Here is a 15,568-nt window from a genome sequence, read left to right on the forward strand (position 1 = left end):
ACTCTGCCATGGACATTCCTTCACCATAGCCCCCACCCACTTGAAACCACCCATCCCATCTTGAGCACTTCAATAAACACCTATTTTGCACCAAAATATCAGGAGTCTGGCTGTGATTTCAATAGATTGTAATTGACATGACAGTGCAAATATGTCCTTGTACATGGTGAAGTCAACAAACAGCTGCCACAAAGCTGTAGTCCATGGGGAAACGAAGCACAGGACTCGTAGTGGGGACCCCAGATCTGAAATCGGGAGGGAAAAGCCAAAACTCAGTCATCATACACTGGGGCAAATAGACAGGCAGCAGAGATGCTGCAGAGTAGTTAACATTTACTAAATTATCTTTGAAATGTTACCTGTGTCCTATTGGAAGTACTGTTCAATGATTCTGTCCCTGTTGTCTGTTTCAGCCCCGTCGTCTTCATCCTCGTCACTCTCCTCAGGTTCCACCGCTGCCACAACACCACCGTCTCGACCATCCTCCTGCAGGAAAGGCACCTGGCGGCGCAAAGCCAGGTTGTGAAGCATGCAGCAGGCCACGATGATGTGACACACCTTCTTAGGTGAGTACATTAGGGATCCACCGGTCATATGCAGGCACCTAAACCTGGCCTTTAGGAGGCCAAAGGTGCGTTCGATCACCCTCCTAGTACGCCCATGGGCCTCATTGTACCGTTCCTCTGCCCTGGTCCGGGGATTCCTTACTGGGGTCAGTAGCCACGACAGGTTGGGGTACCCAGAGTCCCCCACTAGCCATACACGGTGTCTCTGTAGCTGTTCCATCACGTAAGGGATGCTGCTATTCCTGAGGATGTAGGCGTCATGCACTGACCCTGGGAATTTGGCATTTACATGCGAGATGTACTGGTCAGCCAAACACACCACCTGGATGTTCATTGAATGGTAATTTTTTCTGTTCCTGTACACCTGCTCCCTGTCTCTTGGGGGAACCAAAGCCACATGGGTCCCATCAATGGCACCAATTACGTTGGGAATATGTCCAAGGGCGTAGAAATCACCCTTCACTGTAGCCAATTCGCCCACCTCAGGGAAAATGATGTAGTTCCTCACGGATTTCATCAGGGCAGACAACACTCTGGATAACACCTTCGAAAACATGGGCTGAGACATTCCGGAAGCAATTCCCACGGTTGTCTGAAATGACCCACTTGCCAAGAAATGTAGTACTGACATGACCTGCACCAGAGGGGGAATCCCTGTGGGTTGGCGGATGGGGGACATCAGGTCGAGCTCCAGCTGGGCACACAGTTCATGGATAGTGGCACGGTTAAGACGGTAGGTCAGGATAATGTGGCGTTCTTCCATTGTCGACAGGTCCACCAGCGGTCGGTACACGGGAGGATTCATCCGTCTCCTCGCCCAACCCAGCGGACGGTGCCTAGGAAGGACAACATGGAGCACACAGTCAAGCAACCCACAGGTACGTACTCACAGCTAGCACAGTATACGATTCTCTATGCAGTGAATGGCGTGTCTGAGTGGCTATGCAAGGCCTAGGCCTGTGTGACGCAGTTGAAATTGAGCCATGTGGGCCCTGGAAATGGCGGCTGCCTGACCTGTGAAGTGTGACAATGGGATGTGAGGTCAATGCGCTGGCGTGGCACACCGCGGCGGGCGGCGGGCGAAGACCGCGGCGGGCGGCGGGCGAAGACCGCGGCGCGAAGCCGCATTGGTTAACATTGAAGCCTATGGGTTTCAGGAGCCAATGGCGAAGGGCGCCGGCGGTGGCGGGACGCACCGCCGCGGTACGCACCGCCGCGGACGTGACCGCCATTTTCTATCTACTTATCCACTTGCGACTTGAACTTTCACAGGAGAGGACCTATACTGCAAGTGTTGCTGTGACCTCGGTCTGGAAGGGACAATGGCTGCTGCGACTGGGGAAAGGGCCCCTGCCTTCACTGGAGAGGAGTTGGAGAAACTTGTGGATGGGGTCCTCCCCCAGTATGCGCTACTCTACGGTCCTCCAGACCAACAAGTGAGTTTAATTCAATATGGATTTGGGGCCACTGGCTGGCTTGGGGGCCTGGCGGGGATGGGGGGCATGTTGGGGCTGGCGGGGGGCCTGGCGGGGGGCCTGGCGGGGATGGGGGGCATGTTGGGCATGGCGGGGGCATGGCGGGGGGCCTGGCGGGGATGGGGGGCATGTTGGGCATGGCGGGGGGCATGGCGGGGGGCCTGGCGGGGATGGGGGGCATGTTGGGCATGGCGGGGGGCATGGCGGGGGGCCTGGCGGGGGGCCTGGCGGGGATGGGGGGCATGTTGGGCATGGCGGGGGGCCTGGCGGGGATGGGGGGCATGTTGGGCATGGCGGGGGGCATGGCGGGGATGGGGGGCATGTTGGGCATGGCGGGGGGCATGGCGGGGGGCCTGGCGGGGATGGGGGGCGTTGGACCACTGGAAAGGAAAATGCTGAGAAACTTGAACGTGGTATTTCTCCCTCCCTGTACGTGTCACATAGGTCCGCGCCCATGAGAAGATCGGGATTTGGCGTGCCATCGCCAAGGAAGTCCGGGCCCTGGGGGTCCACCATCGACGGGGCACCCACTGCCGCAAGAGGTGGGAGGACATCCGCCGCGGGACCAAGAAGACCGCCGAGTCTCTGCTGGGGATGGCCTCCCAACGTAGGCGGGGTGCCTGCCGTCAACTGAGCCCCCTGATGTTCCGGATCCTGGCGGTGGCCTACCCTGAATTGGATGGGCGCGTGAGGGCAGCACAGCAGACACAAGGGGTGAGTACAAGCATTATCTACTCTGTTGTCGCGCAGTGGAGGTGTCTGGGTGGGGGAGGAGGGCTGGGGGTCCCCCTAGGCCAGGGCGATATCTGTAGGCTGGGCACCCCCGTAAGCCCCTGTGTCCCCAGCCACCACCCTCAGTAGTTTGTCAGTACAGCCATCCCTGGGCCGTGTCATCCATGGGTGCAGTTGTCAACTCTAGGCGTGTAGGCCATGTTCCACGGAATGCGTAGCGTACCCCAAGTGCGCAACTTAGTGCAGGGGGCATCTGTGTCTGTCATGTCCGCTAACTGTACCGGAGATCCATGTACTCAATATGCCTTTATTTCTCTCTCCCCCCCCCCTTTTTGTGTGTCTTTCTGTGCTTGTGTGCATCAGCATCATCAGGCGGAGGAGAAGTGGCATCGGGGCAGGAGGGAGCTGCATCTCACATGGCCCAGGAGGGCCATGCCACAGAGTCAGACTGGACCAGTGAGACGGAGGGCGAGGGGAGCTCCACGACGGGGACGACTGGACCCTGCAGCGACACGGACACGTCCTCGGAAGGGGGCTCCCTTGCGGGGGTGGCACCATCCGTGCACCCCGCCATTACAAGTACAGCCGCCACCCAGCGCACCATCTCCACCCTCCCAGCAGCCCCTCCGCGTTCGCCCCGTGCCCGCTCTGCCAGGAAGCCGGGCATCTCCTTCGCCCCAGGCACCTCAGGCCCTGCCCCTGTTACCCCCGCTGCCCTCAGTGAGGAGGTCATTGACCTCCTCCGAACGCTCATTGTTGGGCAGACTACCCTTTTGAATGCCATCCAGGGGGTGGAGAGGGAGGTTCATCGCAGCAATGCGTACCTGGAGGGCATTCATTCGGGTCAGGCTGCCCATCAGCGATCGTTCCAGGCTCTGGCCTCAGCACTGACGGCAGCCATTGTCCCTGTCTCCTGCCTGCCTCTACTAACTCCCTCCTCCCAGTCTCCTGTTCCTCTGCCTGTCCCACCCACACCATCAGACCAGCCTGCACACACCTCAACACCCAAGAGAAGCTCATCCAAACATAAGCACCACAGATCACGCAGACATTCACACACGCAACATTCCGATGCAGACATGCCAACAGTCACTACCACCTCTGTGACCCCCACCTCCTCGTCTCCCTCCTCCCTCCCTGTGACGTCTACACTCACACCTCCATTCACCTCACCATCAGCCAGTGTTTCCATCACCAGCACACCCTCCACTCCAGTCCGCACACGTGCAGTCACCACCCCCACTGCCATTTACACGTCCCCTGTGTCCTCTCCCACTGTGTCTGTCACCCCCTCTTCCACACCACACAAACACAGCCACCCACCCACCCAACAGCCATCCACCTCACGACAGCCTATCCCTCCTGCACCTGCACCCAAAGACAGCAAACGTGACTCACCTACAACCACATCCTCTCCCTCCACTCCCATTCCCACTGTACCTACCACTCTCCATTGTCCCAAGAAGCTCTTCCTCGCCACTACTAACTTCTTTCCTGACCCTGAGCCCCCCCCTCCTTCTCGTCAGGGTAAGAAGAGCACCTCAGCCACCACCAGCCCTGCAGCCCCCTTGACAAGGGTGCAGGGGTATTGGAGCCCGCCAGCCCGCATGTCTGGATCTTCGCCCAGCAGCAAGGGGACAGCCAGCCCACCCCCTGGGAAGAGGAGCAGAAGGCGGAAGGGTCGCCGCAGGAGCCCGCCTTCTACATCCCCCCCGGACACCACCCAGAGACAGTCACCAGCCACAGCTCCAAAGGGAGGAAAGGGCCACAGGCCCACGACTAAGGAGGGCAAGGGCAGCAAGTCGGAGAGGTCAGGCAGCAGGCCTGCTGCCCAGGAGGAGCCCACAACCCCCATAGCCGCTGCCCCGGGAGGAACCGGCACAGCTGCCCCGGGAGAGCCCACCACCCCCATAGCCGCTGCCCAGGGAGGACCCAGCCCAGCTGGCCAGGAGGGCCCCACCACCCACAGCCCAGGTGGGCAGTGAAGGAGCACCATCCCCGCTGCCCAGGAGGGCACCACCAGGCAATTAGCAGTTGGCCATAGACCGTCCGCCGTCTCAAGAACCGCTGAACTGGGCCCTTCAAGGCAAGGACCGCTGAACTGGGCCCCGCCGTCTCAAGAACCGCTGACCTGGGCCCTTCAAGGCAAGAAGCGCTGAACTGGGCCCCGCCGTCTCAAGAACCGCTGAACTGGGCCCTTCAAGGCAAGAAGCGCTGAACTGGGCCCCGCCGTCTCAAGAACCGCTGAACTGGGCCCCGCCGTCTCAAGAACCGCTGAACTGGGCCCTTCAAGGCAAGAAGCGCTGAACTGGGCCCCGCCGTCTCAAGAACCGCTGAACTGGGCCCCGCCGTCTCAAGAACCGCTGAACTGGGCCCCGCCGTCTCAAGAACCGCTGAACTGGGCCCTTCAAGGCAAGAAGCGCTGAACTGGGCCCGCCGTCTCAAGAACCGCTGAACTGGGCCCTTCAAGGCAAGAAGCGCTGAACTGGGCCCCGCCGTCTCAAGAACCGCTGAACTGGGCCCCGCCGTCTCAAGAACCGCTGAACTGGGCCCTTCAAGGCAAGAAGCGCTGAACTGGGCCCCGCCGTCTCAAGAACCGCTGAACTGGGCCCCGCCATCTCAAGAACCGCTGAACTGGGCCCCGCCGTCTCAAGAACCGCTGAACTGGGCCCTTCAGGGCAAGAACCGCTGGCCCTTTGGCAGACGTGGCAGGGCAGGATCTATCTCGGGCAGGGCTGCAGGATGTCCTCTGGCCAACTTGCCTCCTCCAGTGGCAGTGGGGTCTGTTATGGACTGTATGGACTATGGCTTTGCTCTCCCCAGGATGGCCCAGTGGGCAGGCCACCCACTGTATGGACTGTATGGACTGTGGCTTTGCTCTCCCCAGGATGGCCCAGTGGGCAGGCCACCCACTGTATGGACTGTATGGACTGTGGCTTTGCTCTCCCCAGGATGGCCCAGTGGGCAGGCCACCCACTGTATGGACTGTATGGACTGTGGCTTTGCTCTCCCCAGGATGGCCCAGTGGGCAGGCCACCCACTGTATGGACTGTGGCTTTGCTCTCCCCAGGATGGCCCAGTGGGCAGGCCACCCACTGTATGGACTGTATGGACTGTGGCTTTGCTCTCCCCAGGATGGCCCAGTGGGCAGGCCACCCACTGTATGGACTGTGGCTTTGCTCTCCCCAGGATGGCCCAGTGGGCAGGCCACCCACTGTATGGACTGTATGGACTGTGGCTTTGCTCTCCCCAGGATGGCCCAGTGGGCAGGCCACCCACTGTATGGACTGTATGGACTGTGGCTTTGCTCTCCCCAGGATGGCCCAGTGGGCAGGCCACCCACTGTATGGACTGTTTGGACTGTGGCTGTGCTCTCCCCAGGATGGGCCAGTGGTCATGGAGTCCCCTCGTGGATCTGGCGTCGTGTACTCAAGTGGCTGAGGTGCCCCCCCTTCCCTTCCCCCTGAGGTGCCTGTCCTATTTTCTTTCTGATGCCCCTGCAGTGTTCTCTCCGTGGAGTTCTTGTCGTGGGACTGGGCCTTGCCCCTTTGCACAGGACCCCTGTGATCCACGGACAGTGGTTGGACTACATTTAGTAGCTGTATATATTTTGTACATAGTTTATTTATTAATTGGGATTACTGGTGTACATATTTCAATATATCTGCCCGTTTATGATCTCTTCTTTTGGTCTTTGCATTATTTCGGAGGGGGGTGGTTTGTGGGTTGTGACAGTGATCTGTGGGAATGCATTGATGTGTGTGTTGTAGTGGGTGTGGGTGGGTGGGTGTGTGCCGGTAATCTTTTCCCTCCCCTGTGTCGTAGGTGCCGTACTCACCGATGTCTTCCGCGCCGCCGGGCGTGCTCCTGGTATATGAGCAGGAATAGGAGTGCGGGATGACCTGCAACTCTGGCTCCATACTGCCGGAATCTCGCGTGGAGTGCGTAGAGGTGAGCGTTTTCCCGTTCGTAGTCTGTTTCCGCCGTGTTCTTATCGGCGGTGCTCCCGCCCCGGAAAAGGTGGCAGATTGGTGGGTCGTAATAGGGTGGGCGGTACTTTGTCTGCCACCGGGCTGTTGGCAGGAACCGCCGCGCTGTTTGTTTGTACCGCTGTGGCGGTCGGAGTGTTAAGTTGGCGGGCTGTGTTGGCGGTTCCCGCCAGGGTCAGAATTGCATATTTTAGACCGCCGGCCTGTTGGCGGCTTGGCCGCCGCTTTATCACCGACCGCCAGGGTCAGAATGAGGGCCTAAATCCTTACTCCCACTCTTTGTTCAATAGCACTAGCATAGAAAGCACGCTGCCAAATCTTGAAGCTGTTGCAACCAAAACAGGAGATCAAGGTCTGCCAGACCCCTAGCTGAGTAAAGGACCTTCACCCAGGAAGACAAGAATAATTGCCATGTGCCTGGAACACTAGCTTTCTGCCTTCCTATCAAGAGCAGTGTGTGATTTGTGACTAGGAGGAGAGAGCCTGATAGGGTGAGGCAAAGTGGGCATCCTGGAGAGTGGATCGCTGAGACCAGAGCATGAAGAGCCTGGTCCAGTCAGGACCAGTGTTGCTAGTGAGCATCTGCTCTTTGATAGAAGTTGGAAGCCCCCATCAGGGCTACCACGAATTTATGAGCCATCGACCATAGGAGCAGACCATCACCGAAACCCAGGAACCCAGTCTGCTGGAGTGGGGCACTCGGACTGCTGAGGCCATCACCCATGGCATCTGAAATTTCTTGGGCAATTGCTCATGTTTGCGAACCACATATGGGAGGCAGTAGGACTTAGGGGTTCTCACCCAGTGCATGATACTTTAATTGGGCTATCGCCCATTCCAGTGACTCCAGAAAGTAGAGGGCCCCTAAGACTGTTGGGGCTGTCACCTATGCCAGAGGAATGCCCGTAACTAGAGGAAGGACTGAGAAGCAAGGGCATGCCCTCAAGCATTTTGCCTTATCTCCTCCTTTTGCTGAAATGTGTTTTTGTTGGCTTTACAACTCTGCACACTTTATCACTGCTAACCAGTGCTAAAGTGATTGTGCTCACTCCTTTAAAAATGGTAAAATTGACTTACACCCAGTAGGCACATTTAATTACTTATAAATCCATAGTAAATAAATTCTACATGTATCCAAGGCCTGTACAATAAATGCTACCAGTAGCGTAGGTCTGCAGCACTTGTTATGCAACCCACTTTAGTAGTGCTTTAAAATGTGTCTCAGGTCTTCCATTGCAGCCTATGTGCAATTTTACACTGACAGTTCCACCTGGCAAAGTAAACCTTTTTGTCAAGCCTAAACCTCCTTTCTTAATACATATAAGCCACCCGAAGGAAGGCCCTGCACAGCCCACAGGGCAGGGGGCCTTGTATTTAAAAGATGGGAGAGGAGTTTTTAAGTATTACATGTCCTGGTGGTGAAAGTAATCCCAAAGTTGTTTTTAACGACTGTGAGGCCTGTCTCTCCAACAGGAGAAAATTATGTATCCTTATTACATTTTACTTTGATGGCTGGGTTTAGATCCAAGGTGGGAATTGTGGCTCAAATATTCAGATTCTCATTGATACTTTCTAAGTATATCAAGATTCTGAAGGACCACTTTTATGTTGCCTTCATTAATCTGAGAGCAGCATTCAATCTGGTTCATTGAGCTGGTTTCTGGAACACCCTCTGGTCAAAGAAGGCAACCCCGACCCTGGTAGGGATCCTAGTGGGGATGCAGGAGAAAACCTTTGCCCAAGTGCAATGGGGAAGGATGGGGCACTAACAGGGAAGATTAATGTCACATGGGGGTTCAACAGGGTTGTGTACGTGCACCAACACTTTTTTCACCTTATATTAACATTGTTTTTAATTACTTCTATGACTGTATCAACGGTGTTCCTAAACTTGGTGGTGTTTCCATCCCTCACCTGTTGTTCGTCGATGAAACGCACCTTCTCTCTAGAACACCTGGTGGGATCCAGAACCGTTATACAAATTCCATGATTTTTGTAACCACAGGGGGCTCAAGATCAATGTTAAGAAAACTAAATTCATGATCCTAAGGCTGATAGATCCTTCTGCAGAAACCTTACATTGGGGTTTGGGGTACTTGAGGAAGTCAAACCCTTTGATTATCTTGATACAAGGTTCAGCAGCTCCATGTCATGGTTAGCTCATGTTGAAAAGTCCAGGGCTATTTTATTACACGGATCAGCTGCCTTTGGTAGGATGCATTGGAATTCTACACAAAGGGCCGTCTTGCAAGCAGTTGAGGTCTATAAGGTTGTGATTCCTTAGGCTGCACTTTATGGGGCTGAGGTATGGTATACAGCTCCCTTGGATCCCTTCACAGCTAGAGAAAACCATTTTATATGGCCCTTACTGTCCCTCCCCAATCCATGCCACTGGCCTCCCCTTAAATCACCTTCAAACAGATTGATGACCTAAACACTTTGAGACCCTTGGTATACTGGGATGAGTTATTGTCATGCCCAGAGATTGAATCATATAGGCAAGACTCTCATGGACTTATCCTTTTAGCCAGGGACATGATTGATCCTTGCTATCCCATATTAAAAAATGGCTCTTTATTTTTGGTTTAGAAGGCTTGTGGACCAAGCCCTCTGCCATTAATTTCTTGTGAAGAAAATATTTTGGGTGTTTACTAAAAGAGAGTGTTTATGGAAAGCTGATAATGACAGCCTTACTGGAAGGTTTCTGCTCTATCTTGATGAGGTCACTGTGCAGTGGGCCAAAACGCTTTTTTATTAAATTTAGGATTGGCACTTAATCAGTTATCAGTTACACCTACAGAGGGAACAAGACAAGCCCTGATGATTGTGTTTCATATGTCTGGATAGGGAGGAAACAATATAACATATTTTGTTTTGTTGTCAACTATATTCTTCAGAGTGTGCAAAATGGCTGAAGCCCTATTGTCAGAGCCTGGGGCTCCAGCATTTTTTATCTGTCCTTTGAATCTTGAGATTGGACTCGAGCAGACTAACTGTTTTCTGAGTAAGCAGATTACTACTGGCAGTGGGTGTGATTAGAAAGCCTTGTGCTACAACACCAGAGATTTGTACCCTAGTCAGATTGGCAGGGGGTTGATTAGGAAGCAACTTGGCCTCCGCCTTCGTGACAGAGCACTTGCCATAATTTAGCTGATTTATGGGATTATCTAGGGCATATATGCATACCTGTGTGTTGATATGAGTGCCACTGTCATTACCTGCTAGCTTAAGTAATGCCCACCCAGCTATATTTTAGATAATAATTATGATACATCAGTCTTATCCTGTACACTAAGTAATTTATTAATGAATTTTACTGGTGTACTTCCTTTTTACTGTTAATCATTTATGTGGTCCATGATTGCACCTAAAGTCATATTATTAATTTTACTATGATATGCGTGAACTTTATCTTTAGGCGTCGGTGGCCATCTTGGGTCTTTGTCCATGGTTTGCGCATGTGTATTAATTTTTGTGTAATCAGGCCAACAGTGGAACATTTTATGCAATACTTTTATGTAAGTTTGTTTTTATTGTTTTTATGAAGTTAATGTATTGTGTTTTACCTTATTTTATTGTGTTACTTTAATGGCCGAAATAAAGTATTCTGCTCACTCGCTATCATATTTAATAAGTGCTAACTTTTGATCAGGAGAGATCAAAGAGGTGGAAATGTTCTGTTTGCTCCCAAAAAAAAACAGCAATTTAAAATCCCCTTTACTGATAAAATTTAAATTTAAGTCACAGTTCTGAGAGTGCCACTTTTAGAAAGTTGGCATATCCTTGTCCTAACCATTTGGGGCCAGATGTATGAAAATATTTTGCACTCGCAAACGGTGCGAATCGGTAAATTCGTCCGTTTGCGAGTGCAAAATAGTGGTCTGCAATGCATGAAAGGCATTCACAGACCACAAAGTAGAAATCGCTAAAATTGTGATTTCTTGCGTTGCGACCTGGATTTTGCGAGTCGCAATTTGCGATTCGCAAAATCCAGGTCGCAAGGCAATGCTGCAAAAAATTGCAATTTGCGATTTTTCGCAGAATGGCATTTTGCACATGCAAAATACCATGATATGCAACCAGGTGGTAACCTGGTGCAAAATTTAAAAATGCAGATAAACTGCATTTTTAAATGGAACATGTAAAGCACACATGCCCTTTTGGCATGTGTGTACCTTACATGTTGCAAAAAATGATTTTGGGGTGCAGCAGAGGGGGCCTTAGGCCCCCAGCACCCTGGCCTTTTGCATTTCCAAAATTGCGATTTCTGGTTCAGAAATCGCAATTTTGGAAATGCAAAAAATTCGCAGCTATGGGCCAACAGGCCCATAGCTGCGAGTGGGGCCGGTATCGCAATTTGCGATTCGGTAATAGCATTTGCGATTTTTAAGAACTTGCTATTACCGAATCGCAAATGTGATACATGGCCCTTTGCGAGTCGGTAATATCGATTTCTTAAAAATCGCTATTACCGAATCGCAGTGGCCCGTGATGATACATCTGGCCCTTGGTGCCTGCAGCACATGTGAACAGTTAGCACTTTGTGTATTCCTTCCAGTACTACCTGAGTGACTCCAAGGGCTCTTAGTCTTGGGCGACTAGCTGTCCGCAGTTGATCTTTTAGGAGCTATTTTTCACTGAAAACTTTAAAAATTCATACCTCCTGTTCTACTGATTAAAATTAGTTTATTTTGGTGCTAAAATATTTATTACATTTGACTCTGTTTTTCTAATTTAGAGTTGGGTTTGTGTTATGCTGTGCATTCACGTTATTACTGTTTGTGTTCTGCATAAATAGGTAACACAGTGACTCTAAGTTACTGCTTTTGGTTCTAAGCATTCAGAGGGTTAAGGTCTGGTTTATTTATTGACTTTTGTGGTTCACCCTGTCAAAGATTGTGGTTGTTGCTGAGTGTGAATTCGACACCAGTCGACCAATAACCCAGTTTCTTACAGGTAGCACAAAAATTACTCAGGGCCCATATTGAGTCAGGCCATGGGACATCAGGTGCAAAGGGTCGCAACCCCCACATTTGAGGCCATTAAACCCTGGTTGCCCTGTGGCTCTCTGAAAGGGGTTCTGACAGGGATCTACAGCTTTACAATCTTGAATATGTTCAAAGGGTCACATGTGAAAACATCTTTTGCAAAAACGTGTGGACTCCAAACTACAGATTGCCAACAAATCAATATTACATCTATATTTCTGTACAACGGTATCAAATTTTATTTAATTTCTAAATGCAGTCAAAGGCATTGTCCTTCTAGTTTATGGCTGGGTTAATTTCCCGATCTAATGCAGTCCTAGCATACAATAGTGATTTTTGATAGATAGGAAATATTTCTGTGAGCAATATTAGATTTTGGTAATCAACCCTATAATGTGTTTGCAAAGTGTTTTTGCAATGTTTCCCAAATCTACTGACACCATTAGCTGCAATCATTTCTCTATATGCCAGCCAGCATATTAGCAAAACCTTTTGATATAATATCTGATACCGTGATATAAGTCTTCTAAGAAGTTCATTTAATTTCAGTTAAGATGCAGAACTTTGAAAACATTCCTATTTCTTTCAAACACTTATACGTAATGCTTCACACTGGGTGCTTTGTTTCACAATATAGTGCAACCTAGTCCTCTGATTATACCTTAATGGATGTCGAATTCATATTTTGCTAAATACTAAATTTATGTTCATTTTGCATATGGATATCTCACACTACTTATCATTCTTCAGCAAATATACTGCCCGCATCTCACAGTACTGTATGAATAGAATACAATATTATTTCAAATAAATGCACCCTTTGTTTTTTCACTGTTTCAATGCATTTCTAAATAAGTGACATAAACAGATTACCTCTACTGAATGCGTTTGTTCCAGTTTATCGATATAGTGCGTGCTGATGTTTATTTTTATTTTGATGTGCTCTGTTATCATTATCTTTCTCAAATACTCAAACATACCTCGTTTCACCAATAGAAGAACACACGGTTTATTTAACAACGACAGAATTGAAACAAGCAGCCGAATGTCTATGCAATAAGATCTGAGCAGCAGGAAACTGAACTTCAATCAGCTGTTTTAAATTGATTGATGGTTATATATGATTATAAGCCCCAATTATCCCCGCTTTCCCTTTTGTAACCATGGCATACTCCTACTACCACTGGTCACTTGGGTCACGATAGTATCTATAGGAACAAAAACTAAACAGAGTTCCAAGATCCCTAATTCATTTCCAAAAATGACACAAGTGACCAACTCTGTGTTGTCATCTTGGGAGTAAAGGCATAAATAAGGTCCTTTGGCATTTGGGTTCATTTACTTCCTTATATAGGATGGCTATAGGGTTTAGGTTTATGTTACGCAATCTAAAACATTGCTCCTGTTTGTTGCCATTTCCACAGATCCACCGGCTGTGGAGCCATCTTTCATGGAGATTCGTCAAGGGTTGGGCCAAAGCCTTACCATGAGTTGCAGGGTCCTGAGAGCTTACCCTAACCGGGTCCTGATGTATGAATGGAGGCTAGGCACCAAGCTCCTGAAGAATGGACAGTTTGACTCACAGGATTCTACAGAGTTCACTGTAAACATCCTTTCAAAGGAGAACTATGGAACCTACAACTGCAGCATCATCAACGAAGCTGGTGCTGGCCGGTGCAGTTTCCTGGTTACAGGTAGGCATCCAAGGGCATTAAAATTGAAATGATCGACAAACTGTATTTCAAAATAACAAAAATTTATGCATTGAAATATGAAATGGAAAAAAAAAATCCACATTATTATAGAAATGTCCCACAGGTTTGAGGAATGCGGTTTTGTGGATTATTACTGATAAAATCTGCCAATTTCAAATCAGAACTCGCAGGACTAGGATTGGTCAGTACTAGTATTGCTGCCAGTGACAGAAAATATTGGCGTGCTTACTCGCACGAATGATGAGATGGTATTGTTATATTTAATTCTAAATTGTGATGATAAAGGTTCAGCGAGGTTTGGATAAATTAACTTCTGCTTTGAAGAGTTAATGAGAGTCTGCTTTCTGTCTCAGTAGAGTGACACGCATGCGCCGTACCTATTAATAGTAAATCACAGCTTCTGTCTCACCATGTGTATCACGTTCTTCGTCATACACAATTTAGGAATGCCTCATTGGCTAACTATTCTTATCTACGTTGAAAGATATAGCTGTGAACTCCAGTACCCATGTGCCAATAGAGTCACGGAGAATAAGTCTGATTTATACATGCAAACAGTCCTTTGTATAAACGTAAAAACACTTCTGCTATTGTCAAAAGTTGCTTTTTACTTCATAAATAGAATAGCATCGGGGATGTTTTGTTCTAGGACGGAAATCTAGGACCAGCTGTGGTGCTGTTTTGGGAGTGGCTAATAGACGGTAAAATATATCTTTGTAGGCAGGACGGTGAAGCAGCATCTCCCCAATTATGAGGAATTTGGGGTGGGGATGAAGGGTTGGTTTCTGCCGAGCAAATATGTGCATAGCAGACAAAAGACATTGAAAAGAAACATATGTGCAAATGTCCATGTACCTCACTTATGCAGATTGTCTGTTTGGTGGAAAGTCTTCAAGAGTAAAGATGACGCAGCAGGAATATTTTGGGAATTTGTGACTTCAGTATAGTTCCATGAGCACTGCTATCTACAACAAAGCTAGGCATCTACTCAAAATGCAGAAGGAAAACTTCCAGGAAATGTCCCTGCTTTTAATAAATGTATGTGAATCCGACCACCGCTGTTGCCAAATTGTTTTGCAGTGCACAATTAAAGATGGTATATTATAGCTTAATAATACAATTTCCTGTAGTTTGTGGAAACGCCTACATGTTGCCACCATTGGAGTAAATTTGTGATATTGTTAGTTGTCCTATTAAAAACTCTGCTTATATTTTTAACCCTCCATTCTACAATCTTACTAGGATTGTAAACACTGAAAGACAACAGTTGATAATTGGATAATTATCTCTTACATTGATTTGAAACATCTATCTATAACAATAGAGCATAAATTATTGCAAAGGATCAAAGTAATCAGCAATTTTGTAATGCATTACATGCTGCTATTGAGCAACATGAAAGCACTTGGAGGTGAGGGTACGAAGGAATTTTCACCCCTGCAGGTGTGTTACGGTTTGCCCATATGAAGGCGGCTCTGTTTGTTTCTGAGATATTTTTTCTGATGTGCTGAAATGTTGGTAACGCCTTTTATTGAAAGGGCCACTATCAGTAGATAACCTAGACCTGGCTCAATGGATGGACCAGTGAGGCTTTGGAAATCCAAAATGGAGATCTTTAGCTACCCACAAACCTTTTACAAATTCGTTGAAAATGTTTTTGAAGGGCATTCCATAGTGGTCCAGCATATAGATCCTTGGACGTTCATACAATCATCTGGGCACATGAGGGGAGCCAGTGTAGGCAGTGATAAGAATGCAGTATTGATGATGGTTCGCTTGCTAAATCATCTCACAGTTTTGTCAATGTCAATGTCATAGCTTTATGCATAATAACTTAACATCATTGAAAAACATCATTCTCATGTATGAAACAGCAAGGATAAAAGACGAGGGAGTGTAAATAAAGTGCACAATCAAGATGCTTACAATCATTAGAAATCATCTACTATCAACTATAAAACAAGGATAAAATACACTACTGTCAGGAGCTATCATACTTCAACAAACAGTGTGCTCGCAAGGAATGTTATTAAAGTGCGTGTTCCAAATACAATCATTACAGTTCATCTATTGGCAAATATAAGACAAAAGTAAAATACACTA

At 48.9% G+C, this 15,568-nt stretch overlaps 1 protein-coding gene across 4 annotated transcripts in view; it reads left to right on the top strand.

Moving 5' to 3' along the window:
- Window positions 1–15,568, top strand: part of MDGA2 (MAM domain containing glycosylphosphatidylinositol anchor 2) — a 1,412,234-nt gene that overhangs the window by 1,123,835 nt on the left and 272,831 nt on the right. For all 4 annotated transcript variants that reach the window (XM_069208709.1, XM_069208707.1, XM_069208708.1 and 1 more), the window contains exon 9: window positions 13,175–13,444. In XM_069208709.1, coding sequence (XP_069064810.1) covers window positions 13,175–13,444 — 270 coding nt within the window. The remainder of the gene's footprint in view (window positions 1–13,174; window positions 13,445–15,568) is intronic.

Source organism: Pleurodeles waltl, chromosome 9 (assembly GCF_031143425.1).
Source record: "Pleurodeles waltl isolate 20211129_DDA chromosome 9, aPleWal1.hap1.20221129, whole genome shotgun sequence".
Classification (NCBI taxonomy): domain Eukaryota; kingdom Metazoa; phylum Chordata; class Amphibia; order Caudata; family Salamandridae; genus Pleurodeles; species Pleurodeles waltl.